The sequence below is a fragment of the Glycine max genome, chromosome 16 (genome assembly GCF_000004515.6).
Source record: "Glycine max cultivar Williams 82 chromosome 16, Glycine_max_v4.0, whole genome shotgun sequence".
In the NCBI taxonomy this organism is placed as follows: Eukaryota; Viridiplantae; Streptophyta; class Magnoliopsida; order Fabales; family Fabaceae; genus Glycine; species Glycine max.
This window is the reverse complement of record NC_038252.2, coordinates 23,093,758-23,111,076: the sequence shown is the minus strand read 5'-3', so window position 1 is coordinate 23,111,076 and position 17,319 is coordinate 23,093,758. Positions and strand designations below refer to the sequence as shown.

Sequence of the window (17,319 nt, the reverse complement as noted above, 5' to 3'; positions counted from 1 at the left end):
TTTTTATCTTTTAGGAGGGATGTGCCTTCCTCCAACAGTCATATATTACCTTGAAAGGCAAGCTTTTGCGTAAACATACATTAGGCTTGTTATAAAGTATATGCATGGCGGATAGATTTTTTATTATTTTCAAGATGTAGAAACAAACAGTAAGGCTTTCCAAGAAAGAAATATTAATGATCACATTTATAGTCTATTTAGATAACAAACTTTTCCACATGCATTAGAAGAAAATGAGAAAGTAAAATTAACAAAGTTTTTCTGATAAGTCAAAATTAATTTATACACTTTAGTTTTTATAAAAATTAAATAAGAGAATTTAATTTCTATCAAATTTAAGTGCATAAGTTAATTTTAATTTATAAGATAAAATCAATTCATTTTACTTTTTTATTTTTTCTCGTATAAGTGCTTATAGAAAAATTTAAACAAACATGGTCAATATTATATATATATATATAACAAACATGGTCAATATTATTTATATATATATATATATATATATATATATATATATATATATATATATATATATATATATCCAATAATAAAAAAGTATAAATATATTCCACTGGTACGTTGAATACACAAATGTCCTTTTTAGCACGCTACTTTTTGTTGATTGTTGAACATCACACTTAATATTATTGAAACTGAAGTGCTTCTAGGGCAGCAAAAGTTTTTTGTTTCTCTTTTTTCACTTTCTTTTCCTTCTAAGAACTTCAAGAACATATTGTGCTGTGCAGTAAGAAATAGCCTGAACAGTGACCATCGGATTCACACCCAAAGCAGTGGGAAAGACACTTGTGTCTGCCAAATAAAGGCCCTCCACTTCCCATGTCTCCCCCATTTGGTTCACAACTGATTCCCTTGGGTTGGTACCCATCTTGCAGCTTCCCATTTGATGTGCTGAACACAATGGTGTAGAAATGTCTGTCAAAGACATTGAACTTTCTTCTTTCACAAATTTCTCAAACTCATGATAGCTCACCTGCTTCACATTTATGCTCCTTCCCTTGTTGTTATGGGTCCCAATTTCTTCAGCTCCAGCTGCTGCAAGAATCCTCAGTACCTTCTCAAGTCCAATCTTTAGATTCTCTTTGTCGACGTCTTTCAACTGATAACTTATATGGGAAGGCGAATTCACAGTTCCTGATCCTTGATCCCTTGCCAGTGCAAACACGTGAGCCGTTCTAGAAAACTTGCGCATTCGATCTTTTATATCCTTGCCAGAAGTCCATGGCATTAGAATTGAGAACATACCAGGATGCAATGCAGGTGTCTGGATCACTGCACCATATCCAGATTTGTCAAACTGTGCAACAACTGTGGACATTGCCGTCATAATCCCTCCTTCATAGCTCTTTTTATGCTTCTCTGGCCACAACTCAGGTGAAAGTGAATCAGGGAAGTATCCCCAAGCCATTGCCACTGGATGAAGGTGCAAGTTTCTCCCTATGTTTTCATTCTTCAATCCACTTCTTTTAAGCAATGCTGGAGTACTAAGTGCTCCGCAAGCTACAACTGTGACCTTTGACTCTACTACACAAATGTCCCTTTTCCCCTTGTATTCAATTGCAAAAGCCACTCCCCTTGCTATTTTTCTGTCTCTTCCTTTCTTTTTCTTATGCAACACTTGAATAGCCTCACAACTCGGAATGATTGCACCATTACCTGATTTCACCAAGTCCACTAGCCATGTTTCTAGTGTACCTTTCTTCCTTCCATCCTTGCACCCCATACAACACCAGCCACAGTAGTGATCCGACGAAGCATTCCTAGGAATATCGCACACTGGATACCCCATTTCTAGACACCCTCTTCTTAAAACAGCATTGTTGAATCCTTCATCATCAATCTCAGATTGCACTCCCATTTTCTCACACACAACATCCAAGGCTTCTTTGTACAACTTACTCTCAAACAATTCGAGCTCGTGGCCGTCACACCACTCCTTGCACACATGTTGAGGAGTTCTGATGCTGGCTGACCAGTTGATTGCAGACCCTCCACCAACTGTGGAACCTGCTAGTATTAGCACAGACATATCCTTTGTGGCAACCAAACCATTGGAGAGGTACATTTGGTCCATGCTTGGTCCTTCAAGAAGGGAAAGATTGTTCCTAGCAGAATAACTTCCTTTCTCCAACACCAGCACTTTATAACCAGCATTTGCTAGAACCCCAGCCACTACCCCTCCTCCAGAGCCAGAACCAACAACCACAGCATCACATTGGATAACCAAAGAAGGAGATGAGAGGCTAGAAGCCTTAGTCTTTTTGGGAGTAGCAGAGACAGAGAATCCAACTCGTCTTAGAGAATCTGTGATGATGTCTCGTGGGTAATTTATGTATATAAGACCTTTGTAAAGAGGCCCTCTAACATCTTCAGTACCATCATCATAGTCTTCATCTTCTTTTTCCTCTTGTCCTCTTTCCTTTGTAAAGAAGTGGTTCTTCAACTGTGATTTGAACTCTGGATCAGGTCCACAATAGTTAATTGCCTTCCATGATGGGTTGTCTTCTGCTTCATCTAGCTGAAAATTAAATAGTTATGGTTAATAACTTAATATGTCAAACACTTCGTCTCAACCTATTTGGTCGTGTATATATGTAAGGCATTCGCATACTCGAGGAATAAGTCTTATAAACACTTACTTCCCTTATAATTTTTCTGAAACACAAATTTCTTAAATCCAACCCCTTGAATCATATGATATCATCTTGAATCTTGATAATGATGTGTATCAAATTTTAGAAAAATAGAATATACATTGTATAGTGGGGGCAATCTTTTAAATTTTTTTTATCATATACGAGGATGAAGAAAATAGAATATACATTGTATAGTGGGGGCATTCTTTTAAAAAAGATTATCATATATGAGGATGAAGAAAAAATAATTGAAGACATAAGAAGAGTGAGAAATGGGATAGTTGGTTTCAAAACAAAGATAAGAGGTACAAAATATAAAGTTTTAAGATAAATACCTATGATTTTATTAAAATAATAATGTGTATTTACTTACTCTCACATGTGACTAGATTAGGGGGTCAAACACTGAAAATTAAGGGTACAAAATATAAAATTTTACAATAAATACTAGTTGTTTTGTTGAAATGAGGGGGCTTCCTAATAGGTCTGCCACAGTAAAGTACAAACCACATAGTATGTATATATTTTACCGGAGGTAATCCAATTCCAACAAAGTAGGACTACTTTCCAAATATGTAACCATAATTGTATATCTAAGAATCAAACTCAAGATGAATAGTTAAGTTAGAACAATTCTTATCAGACATCAAACAGTTGGTATGTAATCTTCTAGATGATATCTACTTATATTTTAAAACTATATGTTAAAATGAAGTTGATTAATGAAGTATTAAATAATTTTAAAAATATATAAAAATGTTGTACACTTGATCTTGTTAATAAAAAATCTTGAACTGATTGGTGCATTAATGAAATCCAATGCCTACAAAAAGTTATTAAGCAGGTTACACAAGATTTAGGCAGTGATTAGTTTAGTTTTTTGGTTTTCTTCTCGTTAAGAGAGGTTGGGTCAAGTGTTCAATCATTAGATACATTGGTCTTGTTATTGCGCCACAATTGCATCTTATACATAGCAAGAATAGTGGAGCACTTGCTTTTGCTTTCACCTTACACACACATTTATTTGGTTACTACTTCCTGCACTCTTATTAAAATGTTTTTTAACCTTTTGGAATGGTTATTTTGAAATGTACTTTTACAATATGGAATGAACACTCTGGAAGAAAAATAAAAAAAAAAACAGTGCATGAAACAACATGAAAAGTGTAGGAAGCAATAGTCCATTTATTTTCATTTAAGAAAACATTCACGTAGAAGCCCAAAAGAAGACTGGTGTAATTTAATGTGGATCCCTTTCAAGAACCCAATTTGTATATTGTTTGATGAGATTGGCTCGACAGGTATTGGGTTTGTATTTAGGTGAGGCAATGTATTTTTCAATCAGCACTGCATTTGTTTGATTATAATTGTATGTATGACCAGAGCCGTCAAAACAGACTCAAATCTGTGAGTCAACCTGATCTATCATGGGTTCGGACTGGGTCAAGCCCAAAAAAACTACATAAGTTACAATTGATTGAGAAAAACCCACTTAGGACTCGGCCCACTCGGGCTAAATCTAGGTTCAGTTTGAGTTGGTTCACTTAATCCATTTAAAAAAATCTAGTATCTTGTAATATTGTTTTAAGACATTAAAGTTTAAAGTTCTAGACTTTGATTTTATTTTGTTAGTGTCTTATTCAAGATTATTTTATTCTAAACTATTATGTAAACATGAAATGCTTGTCATTTTTCTAAATTTTTGTTATTATAGTTCTAGCTTATGATAATATGTTTTGTTGTATGTGCGGTGTGTGTATAGTGGAGGATTTAATTAAACTAATATTTTCTAATTTGTTCAAATTTATTTTTCTAAAAAAATCGATTTTTTGTTGAATTTTCTTTTTAAAAAATATTTTAAAAAAATTAAGTGGATTGATAGATCAACCTGTTTAATCCACCAACCTATGGTGGGTTGGGTTGGCTTAATATTTTCAAGACTCACCCTTAAGTAAGTCGTGTTTGATTGACCTATTTATAAGGTAGGTTGAGGTGGGCGGGACACAACGGAGTGGGTTGGCCCGCTTTGACAGCTCTATGTATGAAATTCCCAAAGATAAAAAACAATCTCACGTCTTCTCCCTAGTCTTGGGCTTGCTTGGGTGATCGGTAGGCTTAAGGGTAGAAAAGGATAAATGATATATCCTCTCCCATTTATTTCTAAGTGCACTCCCCTTGCCTACTTTAATTTGGTTATGACTTAAATGACCATCTTTTTTCAAACCTTATTTTTTCCCTCACTTCGTTGCACACTCCCTCCAAGGCAACAAATCCCCCTCTCTATTTCATTAGCATCATTCCTCTCTTTCACTTCCTTTATGACCTCCGATTCAATATCTTGCTCTAATCTTCCTTGCTTGTTTGGTCTCTTTGTCTAACATTAGTGTTTTTTCACCATCAAACTCTCAAACACGGTGTGTTTGTGCTCTTTTTGTGTGATTTATGAATAATTAAAAGAAATATAGATGTGAATGAAATAAAATTTAAAATTAAATTTGATACAATTATTTTTTTTAAATGTTTATTTTTAAATTTTGGAAAGTAGATTTTGGAATACTGTTTTAGATTTTGTATTCTGGAAAATAAAAAAATAGTATCCTGGAAATTATTTTCTAGAAATTTATTATTGTATTCCAAAAAATAGTTTTGAGAATTCTGTTTAAGATCTTGTATTCCAAAAAGTACTTTCTGAAATGAAAAAACTAAAATATAATTCTAGAAACTACTTTTTGGAATAATGATAAAAGGATATTTTGGGTATAAAGAATATTTATGATAGTATGAATTTTAAATAAAAATAAAAGGAAGTGTACTTAGAAAAAGGAAGTGGATATAGCATTTGTCCAAAAAAGTTGCATAGTTTTAAAAATTTGCTGGCCCAATTTTGACAAACTTGAATTGGCTCGGGGCTTGTTATTCTCACAGCCTGTTTGTTAAGTTCACACCCCAATTTTTCAATGATTCTTTTTACCAAAATACTCTTGATGATATTTGGGTTGAGAACAACATACAATGAGACATATTTCCGTTGTATACCTTTACAAGATTTGTCAAGATACACAATGAAAATACATTCTCATTATGTATCTTGGCAAAATTTATCAAGATACACAATAGAAACATGTTTTTGTTGTGTATCTCAATAAGATTTTATCGAGATATATAATAGAAATATGATTTCATTGTGTATCTCACAAGATTTTTGTGAGATACACCACAAAAATATTATTGTTGTATATTTAGACAAAAGCTTATCAAGATACGCAATGAAATCATTTCCATTGTGTATCTAAACAAAATCTGTTGAGATACATAGCAGAACAAGTTTTGTGTTGTATCTCGACATGACAAAAATTCATTTTGTTGATATACAAAAAATATAGGTTTAAATATGTTTTTATTTCCTATAAAATTAACAAGTTATGATTTTAATCCTTATAAAATTTTTTCTTTAGTTTTAATCCTTCAAAAAGTTGAAATTTTGTTTTTGGCCCCTACAATTATGCAACACTCATTAATTGCTTGCATTTGACAAAAGGTCAAGTGACCATCCCAAGTGACACCCACTAGTGTTTATTTTTTTGGTTTAGACCAAAGGTATTCTCCATTGGAGGAAATCCTGTTTGAGATGGATAGGATCACTATGGGTAGAAAGCTCTCCCTTCAAGTATTTAATACAACTGTATACTCAGGACTTGAACTTGGGATATCTGATTAAGTTGGAATAATCTCACATTAGTTAATCCACGTGTGTGGTGGTACCCACTAGTGTTTATTTTATAATGTTAGCATGTGATACTTCAAAAAATTTAGATCCCTACAATTAGTTGTTTATCTACCTTATAATGAACTTTAGGGAAAATTTTAGTGATTTTAGATTTTGTAAGGATGAAAATTAAAGAAAAATATTTTACTACAACCAAAACCAGAATTCTCTCATTTCTCATGGACTAAAAACAATAATTTGAAATTTTAAAGGATGAAAAACAAACAATTTTTGTTTTTAGGAACCAAAATCAAAACACACTCATTTTATAGACATTTAAAACATATTTAAGGCAAAAATAAAAATAGAAAGCTATAAGACGCAATGTGAGTGTTATATGAATATATGTGGAGGTGGGTGAGGGGTGGCAGTAGAGAAGAGAATGCGAAGGAGTGTGAGGGGAGAGAATAGAGTAATAATTTTAATTAAAAATAGTGTATGAAAATAGAAAAAAGGAAAAGAATAACAATATGCTATACTATTTTGACAAAATTTGGGCCTTGCTTGTATCTATTATTTAGTCTTGGAGAGTTACTATTGGTTCCATTAAAATTGCTCTTGGCCCCTACTAAGGGGCTAAGACTTTTTTTCTTTCAAAAATACCCTCTCCATAGAATTGTGATTTCGTTGAATAAAATGTACGACATAATCATGATTCCATCATGCACCAGTCCCCCCCCCCCCCTCCCATAGCATAACGAAATCGTAATTCTATTGCATTCATATACAACAGAATCACAATTCCGTTGTACAATTTTTTCTGACCCAAACATAACAATAGAATCGTGATTTTGTTGTTATATTTTGCGACACCCCTTTAACACAATGGAATCACGATTCCGTTGGATTAAGTGGGGGTGAGAAAAATATATAGAATGGAAACACGACTCCATACGGGCAAATATCCATGTGGAATGCGATTTCGTTATGGTAAAGGAGTGCACAGTGATGGATGTGCAGGACGACACAGTGATAGTAGAGAGGAGTTGCACCCACAGAGCCTCAAAGATGTAGATTGCATGGGTGGAGGTCGCGCTCGAGCAGGGGCTCTATGCAACAGTGATGGTGGGGACTGGTGGTGGTGCAATGTGGAGGAGATTGGATAGGGTGGTGGTGCCACACAAAGGTGGTTGGTGGTGATGATGGTTGCGCGACTGTGGTGGAAGGAGGGTGGAGTTGTGGGGAATTAGGTGAGTAGAAGGTGGAGGGTGCAAGGAGTGAGTGAGTGAGATGATGGAAAAGAGGAAGTAGGAAAAGGGAGGGACAAAATAGACTTTTTTTGCGATTAGATAGGGGCCAATAACAAAGTAGGTTGGAACCAATACTAGCTCCCTAGTCTTAACCTTACTTTTGAAACACTGAAACATAATTTTCACAATCAGTGTAAAAAAATAAAATGAAAAATGAAAGACTAATGTGTGCTTAATATTTAAGTACTATATGAATTTTTGATAATATTTTATGTTGAATTTCATTGTTTTATATGGAAATAAGAAAAAGTTATGGTACTTATATAAATTAATCAACACATTGCTATGGTCTTAAATTACATCAAACCCCATTAGATGGAGGATAAAAGCTAGCTAATTAATGTTTGAGACAGTTTTTTTTTTTTCTTTCTGAAGAGTGCATGGGACAGTCACAGTCTACACAAATTGCCATTTGGATTTGTTTTATCAGCTAATTTTTGTGGCATAGGACTAATAGCTGTCATAATGAAAGCTAAGTGAATAATATTTACTCCTCTCCAATGTTTTCCTTTTCTTGAGCTGGCATCATTTACTTTTCCCCTTATTGTGGGACACTTTTGTGTTTTCCTTGAGCAATGATACGATTAATACAAATTTTAATTCAAAACTAGTGTGTAGACCTTGTGGGTCTATCTGAGTTTAACAAAGGAAAGATTTTAGTATAGTTATGATGCACAATCTAAAGTTTTAAGCTTAGTACCTGAAAATTGAATGAGGGACACATGAATGACCCTTGACAGGGACAGTATTCCTACTTAGGGTACGGTTGCAGTGAATATCCGAGCTGTAAGTGACCACTTGGACTTAATTTGAATATTTGCACATGCTAATCAAATATACAATAATTATGGGGGAAAGCCCTTCAGTATGAATGCGTGCCCTACACTGAGCATTTCTTGCCTTGACTTCTTTGTTTATATACTACTAGCTAGTTCATATGAGCTAGCATATAACAGTCATATAAATGAGTCCTTTGGCGGTGTTTCACTTCGCCTTTTGGGACATTAAAGTCGAATATTTATGCAAATACTTGCATACCAACCCACTCAAATAGAGCCATAATTTGAAAACTTTTAAATTTGTTTAGTTCAAGGGATCTTTCCTGCAATTCTAAACTTAAAAGGGATGTTTACGTAATTTCCTTGATGATTATAATGTTTGGTTTCTTCATATTATAAAGAAATTTGCTTTGGGGGCAATTAATTTCTACTGCAACTAATTGTTATTGAATTAATAGTTTTTAGTTGTACTTTGTTTGGTCCAAATTAAAGTAATCTTCTTTAGGGCTCATTTTGTGTTTAAGAAAAAAGTTGAATTGTTATTTCTATATTTTTATATGAAACAGCTTTACTGCATTTTATAAATGATTAAACAGTTATAGAAAACAGTTATATTAAATTTTTATACACAAAACAGTTTTACTTTATTTTAAAACCTGGTGCACATAACGACGGATCTAGGGGGCAACTAGGGGCTTTGGCCTCCCCTCTCCCCCTTAATTAAGATCCTTTACGTAGTATATATGAGAAAAAAATTAAATTAAAAATAATATTAATAAAGAAAATATATAAGAAAAATAAAATTGTGAATTAATATATACTTAATTTTATTCTAATTTTATACATAAAATTAATAATAGATATATTATTTATTAGAAGTTAAATATTTAAAAAATTATGTAAATTTGTTTCCGATCCCCTTTAATACTTTCATGAATCCGTCTGTGATACACATAGAGTCATAGACAAGAGAGAACCACTCCAAAGGTGCACGGAAGCAATTTGGTCAGTCTCATTTGAACCACTTATTTTCCGTGTTTTCGGCGTTTGTAATTATATTACGCTTTTTCTCTTCTACCACATGTGATTTTTAATTTTTGAGAAAAGCATGTAAAGATAGTTTCTAAAAAGTATCTCAAAAAAGAAAAAAATTGTTTTTTGATTTTTTAACTCTGATTCTTAAAAAATTTACCAACACAATTTTTAATTTTCACGAATCATATTTTAAAAAAGAATAAAGTTTTAAGAAATAATTTCAAAAATAAAATGCACTGTCAATCACGTTCTTATTAAAAACACATACTCCCTCCTATCTCAAATATAATAAAAAAAACAATCATATTTTGATATTAAATATAAAAGCATTCCAATTAATTTTACGTCATTTATTATATTATCTCCAAAATAATTTTCATTTAATTGAAGAGTTAGTTTATGATTTTTTTTCATATATGTTATCAAGTTCCATGGAAGAATAAATTAGAAAAAAAAATTTACTTTTTTATATTATCTCTAAGACACGTACTCTTCAATTAAATGCGATCAACTAAATTACTTTAAAGGAGTAATTTATCAAGTATTTTGACATATTTTTTCCTTTTATTTAAAATAAATCCTATTCAATATTTTGTACTTATATTAGTATTTTGAATAAGCTTAATTATCAATTAGATCCTCAAATTATTTTACATGGTTTAATTTAGTCTTGAAATTTAAAAAAATTTATTTTAATCCTCAATTTTTTAAAAATAAATTAATTTGGTTTCCAAATTTTAAAATGTTTAATTTGATCATAAATTCTTAAAAATGAATCAATGGTCCTCAAATTCTTAAAAATGAATCAATTTAATTATCAAATTTTTAAAAATTTGAGAATCAAAATAAATCATTTAAAATAATTTAGAAACCAAATTAATTTATTTTAATTAATTGAAGATCAAATCAAACATTTTTAAAATTTAAAGACTAAATTGATTCATAAAAAAATTAAAAAATAAATTAAACTTTTTAAAATTTGAGGATTAAATTCTAACTATTTAAAATAATTTAGTAACAAATTGATAATTAAACTTTTTAGAATATATCTCCTCTAAAGTCTTAAATGTGTTGAGTCGGTGAACAGAAGTGCGTGCTGTCATGCGTTTTTATTTGCTCTTGTGCATGCACATTATCATTAAGACATCCAGCATTTTGGGTGCAAACATCTAGACTAGAATTTATTTAAGTTCGTGCCTTAATTAAAAATATTGGGTATACAAGTCAACTAATTAAAAATATTAATCAACAGCATTTAATACTTTTAATTATTTGTAAAAGTAAATAATATAAAAAACAAAAGTATCTTATTAATTAGTATCATTCGCACATTGGTTAAGATATTAAAAAATAAAAATATTTATTAGATAAAATATAAAAATATGAGAAATATAATTTTACGTTTCTCAATAAAAATCTTTTTTTATTTTCTTAACTAATACCTCAAGCACACTAATTAATATTTACTATAGTAAAATACTCCTACATTTTTTATTTTTACATAATAAATCTCTTTCGAATAAATCCTTCACTAATATCCCAAGAATCAACTCTTGCCTTTCATTAATATCAAAATAACACATAAAGTAACATTTGGATCAAACTTTATAACACAAAAAAATGAATGCCTTTTCCCAAACTGGAACTTCTCTAATAATAAATCCTTTTAAAAATATAAAATTTATAATTAATTATATTTTTTCAATAATGGGCTTGCATTATCGGATATTCATAACATTGAAATTGTCATAAAATACCCCCCACGTGTACCTAAGAAAAGAACAATTCTTTACCATAAGAATTACCTTTAACAAACAAGTGAGAAATAGAATTAATTAAATACGTTTTTAGTTCATACAAATAGAATAAGTATATTTTTAATCTTTAAAAAATAAGTCGTTTTCTTTTAGTCTTTGATTTAAGATATGTATTATATGATTGTATTTTCATAAATGAAATGAAATTTCTGTCAACTTTTTTTTTTTTTATATTGTGGAGAGCAAAAACCAAATATAATATATTTCTATAAATGAGAGACTAAAAATGTATTTTTTGAAAAAATAATTTAAAGAGATTAAACATATTCTACCGAAAAAATATTACGAGTTACAATACCATTATAATAACTTAAAGAGGATCTTATTTCCTCATTTCCTATTAACTTCAACTGTCAATGAGAGATTTTTTTTTGTTTTTTTTTTGCATGTTTTTTTTTTTCTAAACAAAAGCATACAATTTAATCTCCACCACTTGACTTCCTTCCCTTCCATCATTTTCCTCCCCGTCCCTTTCTCTCAATTATATTTCTAGACATAAAATTAAATATACTCTTTTTTATTATTAAATTATCCACTATATTTAACTAAAAGAGAACCTTTATTGTAAACACTGAACAACGACAAATTAAATTTAGTACTTATATTCCATAATACTATTCCCAATTTGAAAATATAAAATTTACTTGTATATGAAAGCTAGCTAGCTGATAAAAGCAACACTTAGTAATTTTATAGTATATGCTTTGATAGTGTGAATTATTTTAACAATATTCCATCAACTAATCGGAATTTAATTGGAATACATAATTAATTTGTTGATTTTTATAACTAGTATATACTTTAAAAGGCATATTTGACATGATTTTTTTTATTGATTCACAATGTAAATTTTACACTAGTAATATATAAAAAATAATCTCAATAATTAATGCGAAAGGAAAGAAAGAAGAACACTTTTTAAGTAATGGGCCAAAGAAAGAAAAACAAACAGTTTTTAAGCAATGCCAAAGAAAGAAAAAACAGTGAAAGAAAAACGAAGCAAGAGAGACATTAAATGTTATGTGTTTCTCAATTTGTGTAAGGTCTGCTCATGCTACCGTTCGATATGAATGAGGTCATTAATTACCTGAGTGAAGAAGACAAGGAGAGTGAGAAGCTTGATAGTTCTGAACAACATCCTAAGAGGTCGAAGGTAACTGAGAGACCAAGACTGCATCACTTTTTGCTGTTTAAGAAGAGACAACTCAGGGTAGCTATGGAAGAAGGGAAACTTTGTTGAGAGGCTCAACATGCCACACAGTATGAATGTGCCAAACCATGTGGACAGCAGCCATAATGACAGCAACAAGAGCCATGTACTTGGGTGCCTCAGTTTCTCACTAATCAATATCCCAAGCTGCAAATTAAATTAAACCCCAAAAAAACAAAAGTGAAAGATATTAGTACAATATACGATAAAAGATTAAATTTGCATCTCCATTAGCAGAAAACTAATAATTTGTGGATTTGAATTTCTATACTAACAACAAGAACTAACAATTTATAACTAATAGATAAAAAAATAAAAACTTTTATCAGTTTGAAATAATTTGTATAAGTTTTTAAATGACAGTAATAATAAGTTAGAAGATGATAAAATGATTTTAGTCATTGTCAAGTGACACAGGAAGTCAAGAGGCATGTTCTGATTCTAGAAATGATCCACGCAAAGAGAAGAGTTATACAAAACCCTCTAAAATATTAGAAAGTGTTAAAGTTAAGTACATGCAAAAACACTCAAACACACTCTTTTAAATTTAGATAGTTTTGTGAAATTTGCATGTATTATGTCTTCGTTTATAATCTTAGTTTCATATTGTATTATAATAATATACAAAATAAAGGGAAAACAGTGGAAAAATTATCTGACAAAAAAACTAGTTATTAATTTCTCCAGTAAATAAAAAAAACTTAACATCAATTTTGTTTAAAAAGGTAAAATATATTTTGTAAATATGATTGAATGTCTTCTTCCTACAAAGTCTTCGAAAATTTTGAAATTTTTACAGTACAAATGTCATGGTTTAAGATATATGCATGTTATGTCACATGTTCGTCCCAAATCAATCACTATTTTAATATTGTTAAAAGCACGTCATTTTATTGTAAATGTAAGAAACTATTTAAAAATATCACACTCATAAAGACTAAAATAATTGAAAAATCAAAACCATGCATATCAAGTCCAAGACTAAAATCTCTTTCTCTCTAAGAAAAAGGAAGAAGAGTCGTCCAAGCTAGACTAAAATTATATTGTGAAAAATAACAAAAGAGAAAGAGATAAATCTTAGAAGGTTAAAGGTGGCTAGTCCTACATGCTCAGGTGTTCCAGCCATCGAAGCCGAAGTCTTATAGAAGTTGGCAACAGATTCATCATCATCCGAGCCACAAACGTTGTTGCTGTTGTTGTTGATGGAAGGTAATAGGGTGTCACAGAGAGCAACAAGGGACTTCATCTGCCTAGGAGAGAGAGAGTTTGTAAGAGGTTTTTTCTGCTCTTTCTCTCTCTCCTCACCAACATCATCATCATCATCTAGAAGAAGACAAGTGGTAGTAGTGTGCGTATAATCAACACTACCAAGCTCAACCACAGTGTGAACTTTTGCCTCATTCGGACCCAACCCGAACCCCACCCTGAAGCTACCACTTCTGCTATGGCTCTCCCCATTGCTCTCCATGCTTTTTCTGTTCATCTTTCTTTTTTTCTTCTTCTTAATGGCTAAATGCTATATATGCAAAGTATATATGAGTGCAAACCATCCTGGCTTTTAATAAATACCTACATGACTTGTTCTCCAAATTAAATAATAAAATAGAAATAGAAAAATAGTGTAATTAATTAATAAGTTGTCTATTTCCTTTTTCATTAAAGTACATCTCATCAAGTTTATACACTTGTAGAATTTATTGTTCAGTAAAACCTAGTTTTTTTTTTTTTAAAAAAAAGATCAATATGTCATTACATTAGTTTTTAAAGATTTAAAAAATAATCTTTCCAACTAAGAAATCACTATTTTAATCTTTAAAACCATAGGGAGTTGTAAACTTGTTCTCTAAAATGACTAAAATTCTAAAACAATCTCTAAAATGGAATACTACATCCTTCCCTAAACTAAATTATAAGCAACAGAAAAAAGAAATTTTGATGGACTCATATATAAGTAAATTTTAATTACTTTTATCCTATTTAATTATATCATCCCAAAAACATCTTTCAATTAATTCAAATTTTATTTTTAATTAATTTTTTATTTTTGATTTCAAATTTCAATGAATTGGAAACTTTAGGAGATTTTTTTTCTCTTCAAAATGTGATTAGTATCAAGAGAATCTAGCTTAGATAATTAAGAATGGTGTGCACATTATTATAAACTTATTTGCTATTGTCTTTGATTCTTATAGATGAAAAATGTTATCAGTAAAATAAATGATATTAATCAACTATTTAATTAGCATAAAATTAATTAGTTATGCTTTTATTTGAGTCTAGATGGAGTACTAGTCAAGTTAGTTTTGTAACATGGTAATTTTTCTTAATTCATGATTAAGTCATTTTAATTAAATGCTGAGAAAATAAATTAAACTTTACGCTTAAAAATATAATTAATATAAATGTTTCTTGTCATGTTGTTAAGTTTGAGAATCAGTCCTTAAGAAAAGGTTAAGAAGATTAGTGCATGGTGGTTAAGAGTTTTAGAGGATTTTAGAGATGGGTCTTAGGGTTTCATAAGAAAAGCTCATTTTCCTTCCCTTCTCTTTCTCACACTTTGTAGCCACCCTCTCTAACATCCTAATAAAATACAACAATAATAATAATAATAATGGTAGAATAGCTCTATACATAGTGAATTAGTTATCTAAGTATGAACTAATTAATTACGGATTAATATAACATGAAGAACTAAGGGAAATAATAAAAAAACTTGAATTAAGCATGTTTAGACCAAGGTTTGTAACACCCTAAAAATCTACAACTAGAAAATAAAAGCTTTTATAAACTACAATCAGTTTATCAAATTTTTTTGTTCCATCTACATACTTGTCCAAATCTTTTGACAGCTTTTCTACCTTTTCTTTTAAAACCTTTTTTCATTTTCAAGTTGATTTTGATCAAAAGATACTATCCCTTTTGTAGTTAATTTCTCTTCTCTGCTTTAGCTGTTTAGAAAGTTTGAAATGGGATTCTTGCAAACAATGATTTTTCTTAAACAAATTCTCATTGTCTATTCTAAGCTTCTCATTTTGTTTTCGAGCACCAACAAGTTGTTCTTTTAGAAGAACACATTTCTAAGCTAAAGTATAAGAGTCATTGAGTAGGTTATCAAAAATTTGTTCTAACTCTTTGTAATTTGAAAATTCTTGTGTTTTAGAGTCAAATACCTTCTCCTTTTCTGAATCTACCATAAGACATACAGTAGATAATGAATGTGTATCATCCCACGTGACCATCATTGCTTTTCTTTCATAGACCATAAGCGAAAAGAATCTTATTTCATAGACCACACAGTATACAAGAATTTAAAAATGTACACTTGTAGTGTGGTTTCAACTAAAGGGTTGCCTTTGATCACCAAGCATCAAAATATGGTGCCTCTATTCAGTTCATGCAAGCAACAATCAAAGTGAGTTCTCGGTGCTAGTCGATGGTAGATGTGTTGGGATTTGGAAAACACATAACTATATATCTCTCACTTAATTGTGAATTTCTTATAGTCATGTGAGGTCAACCTCCCTCATATATATAGGATAAAAGAGTGTTTTATCCCAAATTCCAATCGCATCTTATTTGATTAGATTTGACACAAATTTATCTTATCAAATCATATTTGATTAGATATATAGATAATTAATTTAATCATATTTTAATTAACCATGAACTAAATTAAATCACATTTAATTTATTCAACTACTCCAATTGGTTACTCTATGTGTGTGACCCTATAGGCTTTCACTAGACTGAAAATAATTATATTATAACATTACAGACAATGATTGACATCTAGCAATGCATCACTACCATTTAGCCTATGAGACAATTGGTGATTCGATTTCAATCTTATCGCAACCATTTCCATCAAGCAACCTTTATTCCTTCGTCCAAATTAAACATGAGGCATAAGAGCGTCATCGTTGTTAAGTCCTATCATTTATTTCTCAATACCTATTGTCATACCCTAATTTCGTCCGGGGACTATTGTTTGATGGCATGCAACCTTTGGTTGACCGCTTTGAGGTACTTGGCACCCTTTGTTGCACAATACTTGAAGTTCCAAGACATGCCGGAAATAAAAAAGGAAGCATTGTTACGCAATCCGTGAAATTCCGTAACATGCCGAAAATCAAAAGGAAGTATTGTTACGCAATCCGTGAGTTTCCGTAACATTCCAAAAGCTAAAAAAGGAGTAATTACATGACCCTTAAGGTTCCGTAACCATACGGAAAGAAAACAAGTATCGTTACGAAATTCGTAAAGTTTCGTAATGTTACAGAAAAAGAATCACCAAAAAAGCAAAGGGGAGTGTATTTAGTAAAAAAGGGGGTGCAAATAGAAACCAGATCCACTTGGGCCTTCTAGGATGTTCCTCCAGAAGGCGGTTGCTTCTGGAGGAAGCAACCTGGCTCACCTGGACGAGCTGGGTGGCAAGTTCCTCCCCTATTTTCCTATAAATAGAGGGAGGAGTGAAGGAGAAAGGGGTTCAGCCCTTCTAGTACTTCGTAATCACTTAAAATTAGTGAGGAAAAATTTTTCCGTGAAGAAAATCCAAGCCGAGGCGCTTCCGTAACTAGGCATGGCAGCGGAACCCGACCCCGTGAGAACCGAATCGAACCCGCCCCGACTTTGACGGATAAAAACCGCGTTGACCGGGTTCGGGGTCGGGTTTTCCCCGATAACCCAAAACGGGGGCGGGGGCGGGTATGGGATTACAGGTATCCGCCCCGCCCCCGCCCCGACCCGACCCACCTCAATGTTATAATTTGAAAAACCTAATTTTTAAAGGCTAACTCTTATTTTGCGCT

The 17,319-nt window shown here is 31.3% G+C and overlaps 1 protein-coding gene across 1 annotated transcript; it reads right to left on the bottom strand.

Annotated features, from left to right (window-relative positions):
* Positions 1–544: 544 nt before the first annotated feature.
* Positions 545–14,024, bottom strand: LOC100778575 (long-chain-alcohol oxidase FAO4A). The gene is made up of 3 exons (XM_003547770.5): positions 13,617–14,024; positions 12,389–12,658; positions 545–2,536 (listed from the first exon to the last, which is right to left on the bottom strand). The coding sequence occupies exons 1-3, from the start codon at positions 13,992–13,994 to the stop codon at positions 698–700; spliced, it is 2,487 nt and encodes an 828-aa protein (XP_003547818.2). The 5' UTR covers positions 13,995–14,024; the 3' UTR covers positions 545–697.
* Positions 14,025–17,319: the final 3,295 nt, after the last annotated feature.